This window comes from Morus notabilis, unplaced genomic scaffold (assembly GCF_000414095.1).
Source record: "Morus notabilis unplaced genomic scaffold, ASM41409v2 Scaffold65, whole genome shotgun sequence".
Classification (NCBI taxonomy): Eukaryota; Viridiplantae; Streptophyta; class Magnoliopsida; order Rosales; family Moraceae; genus Morus; species Morus notabilis.
Window position 1 is genome coordinate 114,166 of NW_010356865.1, and position 8,899 is coordinate 123,064.

Below are 8,899 nucleotides of genomic sequence, written 5' to 3' on the forward strand. Positions count from 1 at the left end.
GGCTTATATATATTACTCAATGATTCAAACAACAACTATCCTAATCATATAAAAAATATTGTCTACAAAGAAATCTTACACAACATCACATAAATAAATATATACAAAATATATACCACCTTATATTCTTCACAACATTAAAATTTTTTAATATAACATTTTTAACAATAAATTCAAATAGAATATTTGTCATTATAATAACATCTTATTTACTTTTTTCAGGACTAAGAAAATATGACAACACCTATTCGTGCACTAAAACCAAATGAAGTCTATGAAACAATACAAGCACGAGTATGCAGAATATGGACAAACAACGATTTTGTCTCAAGACGCCTGATCAGCCTTGACTGTATCCTGGTTGATGAAGATGTACTAAAATTTAAAATGTTATATTACATATTATTCTATATAATATTTATTAATATTGAATAAATTTTTACTCTTATTATTTATTTACAGCATGAGGCAATACAGGGAACAATTCGAGCACGAGATTCGGACTATATTTCCCAAAAAATTGTGCAAGGCAATATATACAATATTAGCAACTTTTATGTTACTGAAAATAAACCAACATACAAAGTTGTTCCACATAGTGCTATGATTCAATTTGCACGAGCAACTTCCTTTATTCCAATTGTGGAAGATGCACCACACATCCCATTTCACAAATTCTACTTCATAGAATTCGACCAGTTGTATCAGAGAATAAACAATACTGAGATATTAACAGGTATTATCCTACTTAACTTATTTTATTATTACTATAAAATTTTCTTCAATATTTATTTACAAAATTTTCCTATTTATATATAATACTAGATGTTATTGGAGTATTAACGAGTGTCCAGGCACTCGAGCATACACATGTTAGCACTAGACCAACAACACGGCGATCCATAACAATACAAAACATCAAGTATAATAATTTCATACTCTTTTTCCTCAAATTTACTATTCATTACAACTATTTAACATGAATATAATTATTCCTCGGTTTTATCATTCACTTTTATTACTCATTCTTATAAACCGCTTTTTGCCCACAGAAATGAACATCTACAGGTAAGCCTATGGGGACATAAAGCCGATCAGTTTGATGAAAATGTCCTTAAAGCATTAAAGGCACCAATTGTCGCCGTTTTCTCATCAATGCTGACAAAGCAGTATCTAGGTATTTTTGATAATAGTTTAGCTAAACTTCTTTATATACACATATACAATAAAATAGCATACATTTATTATCTACTTTACTATATTTCAAGGTAACTCATATGTTTTAACTACATCAGCAACGATCTTCTATATTGATTCGGATATCCCAGAAACAACAACATTAAAGACAAGGTAAACAAACATGTATAGAAAATATATGCTAATAAATTTATCATATTAAATAATAATACATTTTATTTATACCTTCCTGGCCTTATTCATATTTTTATACGTACAGATTTTCCCACCAAAATCAACAAATTGAGTTCCTACCACCTCCAAAAACACCTATCCAAACAGTTGAAGAGTAAATATCGACAAATAGAAGAACAATAGAGGAGCTCAAAACATTGGATGGACAAAATTATCTGGTTAGTACTATTAACTTTCCTATCATTTTTTTAACTATACTTAGTAAAGAATTTTAAACAAAATTATTATCTCTTTTATACAAGGTGAAAAATTCACTGTAAGAGCAACAATAGTAAACTTCTCGACGTCTCAAGGATGGTTCTACAATTCTTGCCCCAGATGTTACTGAAAATTAAAACAAGCAAGAATTGGTTGGTGGTGCGACAGTCATGGCCTTATAAAGTCAACACCCTCTCCATGGTAAATAGATTTATTACCATACCCTTTTAATTTATTACATATATTCATTTAATTTAATAAAAAAATACATTACAAAAAATATACATATATATGTATATATATTACAGGTACAGATTAACAATTCATATTGAAGATCATACTGGAGACATAAAGGTCATCGCTTTTGGCAGAACCGCTCAGGCATTAATAAAAAAACCCTGTTCTGCACTAACAATTGACGAGGGCTTTACTGATCCATTTATAATACCACCAGCTATCGATCAGATCCGAGGACAATCCAAAATCTTCCAGATCTTTTCCAACAATGAGGCACCCAAATGAGTACATTAATTTCTAAAATATTTGAAGACATCCATGTTCCATCATCGCCACCAAAACTATTAACTGCAGGAACAGAAGAACCACTTAGGTAAATATTATCTTTAAAATTTTCCAGCAACTATACATATATAATATTTACATTATATTAATAACACCTTTAAAAATTCCCACATCTTTCAGCCCACCAGCTATACCATCTTCCCGGCTCTCAACACCAGCCACATTTGATCCACACACTCCAACACCAAAAAAGCCTAGCACAAGGTAAATCACATTCAACACAACAAAGATTATCAATTTATTCAAAAACATATCTACAGCTTATTTCATTCTTTCAGTCCTGAATCAAGAACAACAAGACAGTCTACAAAACGTCCAAAAACAAGGTACTTTAAATATTTTTATAATACTTATTTCATACTATATATTTTAACCACCTTTACTTCTTTTAACATTTATATTTACAACTGCTTCCCTCATTGTTATGCTTGCAGCTAAAAAAAAAAAGAATTGCCAAAGGACTACAACTTCTCTTTTTTTTCCCCTGTACATTTTGTGTATATATAAATATTCTAAATAATAACACTATATATGTATGCATAAATATTTTTGTACAAATTTTATATCGACTATGTAATACAATGTTGTATAATACATGTATATATATATAAATATATTTTAAATACAACTGCTACACAATATAACACTGTTTTCTGCAGCAACGCGCGGATCTCACGCTCGTATATATCTAAAAGATATGTGTATAAATTTCAGTAGTGTATATATTAAAGAATAGTAGATGAAGGTGTAAGTTTTAAGCAAATTTTTCTTTAAAGAATATTTTTTGATAAAAAATAAATAAAATTAGTACATTTATAATTAAAATTGATTATTAAAGATGTTTTAATAAATTCAAATATTGATAGCAAATGTATTTTGTAGTTTGTAAAAGCAACTCCAAATCTATTTATCAACTTCTACCGCTGGATCTGGATAATAATTTTTATAAAGAACAGTTTACCATATACCATGATCTATTGTAGATTATTTTAACAATCTAAAAACAACCGTTAACATCAATGCCAAATGGATCTAGAATCTAATAAAGATACATCAAGTTCTGAAGCTTAAAAAATGCACAATAAAAGTTTTTTTTTTTTTTTTGTGTGTGTGTTTCTATTAAACAATTCTCCTAATTTTCCAATGGACCCTTTTTTCTTTTTTCTTTTTTTGTGTGGACATAATTGAAAGTATTAACTTAATTATGTATTTAGTTAAAAAAGTATTAACTTAAAGTTAGTTGAAAAGCCAAATCTAGACAGGTTTTGAAGAGTTTATTAAAGTAAATCCATGTCACTTTTTTTTTTTCCCTTTTTGGCTAATGAAAATTTATATCTTACACAACTAGATTTCCTTTCCTTCATCCTAACAAATATTTATGTTGTTTCTTGTTTGTTTCCAACATTACTTTATTAGAATTTTAATTTTGAAGGAGCATCCTAACATGCTCCAACTCTTTATTGTCGTGTTTTAGTTAACTTGTTTTTTTTTGTTTTTTGTTTTTTTGCTTGAACGCGTTTTAGTTAACTTGTTTTCTCTTAATTATTCCTAAATTTGATCCGTACTCATCTTCTAATGTACGCTCAAACCGTTGACTTCCAACTTTTAACCTCTCATCTCTCTGCCAACTAACCATAATCATGTAAACACGTATAGTTATCTTCACCTTCACGTGAATGAAAAAATCACCGCAGTAAATAAAACTGAAAACCGGCCATGACGAATCAAGAAACGCCACGCGTCCTAGTTTACTCTGATTCGTTAATGTGAGCCGCCTCTTCCCCAATCCCGAAAGGGATTCTTTTCCCAAAAAGATTCGACTCCCCAATTTCACAGACTTCCTTTGCTTCTCTACCATTCTCTCTCTCTCTCTCTCTCAGCTGAGACTCAGATTGTTGAAGTCACAACAACAACAAAAACAACATGGGAAACGCCTTAAGATTCTTGTACGGACACTGTTGCAATCCTACCACCACAACTGGTGGGGACAATGGCTCGCTGGGGCCCCACGGCGTCTCCACCGCCACCGTCGGTCTCTCCGCCCTTGCCCATGACATCTTCCAATTTGAGATCACTTCTCAGGTATACTAAACTAATTCTCTGCCTATCTTATTTCAAGCTCGTCTCTTTTCTTCTCAAATTTTGTCTCTCATACTAATTAATGTTACATGTTATTAGTACTTGAAACTATACGAGGTAAAAGATGAGCTAATTAGGCATCAATTTCAATTTCTTTTCAATTATATCCTTAATGCAATGAAATTGTTGTTTTTAGGTCCCGGATGGCCTCAGTAAGCATGTTGTATCGTCCAAGAAGGCTCAGGCTAACTGGTATAACTAATTAATTGTGACAAATCTTTTTCCACATTGTTATGACCTAGTTCTGGCCATGATGAAAGAACGTGTTAATGAATTGTATAACTTCTGTTTGGTATATAATATTATTAAGGTACAGAAAACTAGCAGAAGCATGGAGAGAAGCAAAACCCCCTCCAAAAACAGCTGAAGAGGCAGCTAGGCTGGTCATCCAAACCTTGAAGAGACACAAAAAGGCAGATGTTGAGGTATGCTATACAAAGAAAACGACATTGACAAAATATTGAACCGGATAAGCTTTCATATGAAGCTTAAACTATATTGTGAACAAGTAATTAACTAAAAGATTATCTTCTAATTGATTGTTTTATAGGGCTTGCTGGCTTTCTATGGTCTGCCTCTTCCTCATGCCCTTGTTGAGCTCTCTGCTGGGGTCCCAACTTCACTACCTCAAGGAGTAAAGTTTGAATTGCTAACATTACCAGTAAAATCACAATTTCTATTCCGCTTTTGTTCAATAACCAAGGGGAAAAAAAAGGCCTTCTTTGAAGCTATTCATCATTTTGATGAAACCAGGTCGATGCGAAAGCGGTAGCAGATGGGGACACAGTGACCATCTATGTCAGCACAGCCGAACCCCGGGAATCATCCTGCGTTCCTAGAGAAGTACAAACGGCCGCAGTTCAAAGATCCCAAGCGCGTTCTCAGAAGAACTATGAAAAGGCAGATGCACTTCACAAACAGATAATTGATTCTGGATACAGGTGACATATCATACAATTTTCTCTTGAGAGAATTTTTTTTCAACTCATCCATACTTGATGCATTACTAATCAAGGACTACCTCAATGCAGGGTGATCAATCTTCAAAACAACGAGGAGGTTCTTGCTCGAAAATATCGGATTCGGTTGAGGTAATTTTTATTTGCTTGCAAAATTTAAGATGAAATATCAGACTTGAAGTGGATGTGGATGATAAGATTGTGGAGGGACACAGGGGAATAGATGCACCAGAGAGTAAAATGCCATATGGTAAAGAAGCTAAGGAGGAACTGGCCAAGCTTGTTCAGGGAAAGTGTTTGAGAGTCCTTGTCTACGACCAAGATCGTTATGGCCGTTCTGTAGGTGATATATATTCCAACGGCATATTCGTACAGGTACTATATATAAGTTTCCATTGACACTCTTCTTATTCTGGTTTTACACCAATGACCATTCTGAACCATCCTGTTTCCATCTCAAACCAGGAAATGATGCTCAAGAAAGGACTTGCTTGGCATTACTCGGCCTACGATCAACGCCCGGAATTTGCAAGAGTGAGTACTATCTTGATCTTGCTGATTTTTGTGCATACATTTTTCTTAGAAATTTCTTTATTCTAAAATCCGTAAGCAATAATGCTAGTGGGAAAATGAGGCTCGAGGAAAGCGGGTTGGGTTATGGGCATCCTCAAACCCTGAGAAGCCATGGGAATGGAGAAAGGACAAACGAGACGGCAGATAATAACATTTTACAGGTACATATCGGATCAAGACCAGTAAGGGACCTGAAGCTATTTGAGGGACTGAGGAGACTGTTGTCAATAGTTATTTGTATCAATCATTTATAGGGTGTTTGGTATGAGAATTCATGTCATGGTTCGAATCATAATTCATGACTAACTGCAATGTTTTTTCTCACAAAAAACACACATAAACTGAGAATAGACAATTCATAATTCATATAGGAGTTTGTAAGTTATATCAGAAAATTATGGTAATAATTGCAAAGAGAAAATCAGCTGAGAAAGATATTCATATTGTTTTCTTCTTATCAGTTAAGAATGTGCAATCTGCCAGGGCTCTTCCATGAAAAAAAAAAAAAAAAAGGAAAACGTGCAATTGACTAGGATAATAAGATGACCCGTTCTCCGCGACATAATCTTGAATTCGAGCCAATCCCACCATGATGGGGTGGAGTTCATGGCCAATCTATGATCTATAACCCTATCTTTATGAGTTAGCTATTCTCATAACTCTTTTTTCTTTCGGCAAAATATAAAAAACAAAAGCAAAAGAATAGAATAATAAGACAACTCTCATCATTTCTCCGGACCAATTGAGCTACTAAAGTTGAAAAGGAGGGAACAATCTCAATATGAAGATGGTTAATGTTTATCCTCAGAAACAGTACAAAATGGAAGTGCCAAGCATCACCAAAAAAAAAAAAAAGGTTTGAATTTATAACTCAATTACATTGTTGACGTCTTGTTTCCCATTTCAAAGTCTTGTTCTGATAACTTTCCACTGATGAATAGACAAAACCTTTCTTCAACTCTTGGTCGAAGTAGGAAGTATCCTCAAAATTACAAAAGGCCAAAAAAGAAAAAAAAAAAAAAAAAACCAAGTAGCATGTCTACTTGACCTTATCATTGGGGGTCATCTTTCAGTTCTTCAGAATCTGAATCGCTTGCATTGTAGCCTAATGGAAAACAAAAAGAAGAACAAATTAGAACAAACAAGACCATAAAAATGATCCAACTAACTGGGGAGATAAAGGGAGAAAAATAGAGAGAGCTACCTGGTTGTTTATCGCTTACTCTCCAAGCCGAAGATCGGCTTCTTGAAGCTCTACTAATCCAAACGCGTCCCTATAATTTACATAGACATATAGTGATTAGTGAGTTTAGCTTCTTCAGAACTTATGGAAACACAAAAAGGACAATTTCACTAACAAAACAAACAAACATTATGGAATGTTAACCACATCTCAAAATGTAAGCAAAAATAAAGAAAAGAAAAGACGGCCACTCTCCCCAAATTCTGCCAATTTTCCGAATGCAAGTGTTGTTCTCAAAACAACATTGAGATTTTAACGATACGGTAATGTACCGTCGTGCCTGTTTTAAACCGTCAAATCTGATTCTATCAGTTTGCATTAGTTTTTGTTTTGACATGATTTTAATTAAATTTTAAATTAACTAAGTTGTGGTATACCCCATGTAAAAATCTCCAATTAATGTATGGCAAGCACAATAGTGTACTAACATAATGTTAGATTTATCAATTTACCAATTCTCCAAAAATCTTAACTAAAGCGCAAATTCAAAATATAAATGACAAATTAGCCACCGCAAACCACATGAATTTGACTAATATCAGTCTCTAAGTTCAGCATTCTCAACACTCAAAAAAGCTCAACACTTGAAAAATTCCAATATACAAATAGGAATTTTAAATCCACGAAACCCAAAAAAAAAAAAAAAAAAAAAAAAAAATCACCTTCGTTTTACGTGTGGCGACGCCATAGCCACTGTAATACATCTGTCCGACCAAGACCTGCATAGCGGTGTCGCCGGCCTTGGCCTCCCTGAGCGTGTCCTGGAACCACCGCTTCACGCAGTCCGCCACCACCAGTGACAGCGGCTGGGGGGGCCGCTGCCCCCCCCCCGTGGCGGCTCTGCTGCCCCTCCGACGACGAAGACGACGTCGTTTCCATCTTCTTGACTCGCTCCGAGTCGACTCGGGCTTCGGGGGAAGGAGTGACTCGGACTTGGGACGCGCGTTGCTTCGGCTTTTGGAGCTTTTCCGAGGAGGAGATGATTCTGGTGAGTTCTTGGATTCTGCTCGTCGAAGGAAGCGACTTTCCCATAAAAACAGAGCGAAAACGAATTGAGTTTTTTGGTTTTTTTAAAGTAGAAAAATTGGGAAATTAATTTCCTTTTATTTTTCTGATTTTTTGCCTTTCTTATCTGGTTTTCACGTTGGAGGTTTCTCTCTGTTCATGAGATCTTAAACACAAAAGTGTTAAGGTCTTTCCAATTACTTGGAAAGCCGAACGAAGCAGCTGTAAGGCCAGCATGAGAATGACCCTGGGCCCACAGTTCAGCTCTTCGGTGGCCCAGAAGTTCCAACACATCATCGCCCAATTTCCGTGCGTGTAGGTGGGCCTATCATCCTACCAGAAGGAAATCCGGCGTAGCACTGTTCGGCCCAAATTTTGGTATCACGTTAGATGACTTTAAGTATCATGGTGAGATAGGCGATTGCCCGTAAATAATCACACTAAGGACCCGTTTAGAAGATATACTTAAACCATGATCCTTGATTCTGACAAATGAGCCATATACTTAAACCATATACTTAAACAATAATTTAAGTTTAGGTATATGAAACAAATGAGCCCTAAGATACTAATAATCTCTACTAGCCACCACATGGTTTCCAACCTGCTATCGCCGGTTGTCAAATTTTTAGTCCTATGTGGGGATACCTTATATCTCTAAGTATCATGGTATGATACCGGTGATCGTTTGCCAAAATTTTTAGAGTTTGTTTGGTAAAAGGGTTCAAATCAGGGTGAGTTTAAATCTTGAGTTTGAACCGTGTGGGTT

General features: G+C 34.7%; 1 protein-coding gene across 1 annotated transcript; it reads left to right on the forward strand.

Moving 5' to 3' along the window:
* The first annotated feature begins 4,013 nt into the window (after positions 1-4,013).
* LOC21395506 (staphylococcal-like nuclease CAN2) lies at positions 4,014-6,171 on the forward strand. Its single transcript, XM_024162422.1, has 9 exons — positions 4,014-4,293; positions 4,487-4,542; positions 4,661-4,775; positions 4,901-5,011; positions 5,104-5,291; positions 5,382-5,441; positions 5,525-5,684; positions 5,775-5,843; positions 5,932-6,171. The coding sequence occupies exons 1-9, from the start codon at positions 4,135-4,137 to the stop codon at positions 6,028-6,030; spliced, it is 1,017 nt and encodes a 338-aa protein (XP_024018190.1). The 5' UTR covers positions 4,014-4,134; the 3' UTR covers positions 6,031-6,171.
* The last annotated feature ends 2,728 nt before the right edge of the window (positions 6,172-8,899 follow it).

Coding starts and splice junctions, on each gene's coding strand:
- LOC21395506 (XM_024162422.1), top strand. CDS start 4,135: ATGGGAAACGCCTTAAGATTCTTGTACGGACACTGTTGCAATCCTACC. Junction 5,442..5,524: donor AAATATCGGATTCGGTTGAG/GTAATTTTTATT, acceptor GGAGGGACACAG/GGGAATAGATGCACCAGAGA. Junction 5,844..5,931: donor AACGCCCGGAATTTGCAAGA/GTGAGTACTATC, acceptor CAATAATGCTAG/TGGGAAAATGAGGCTCGAGG.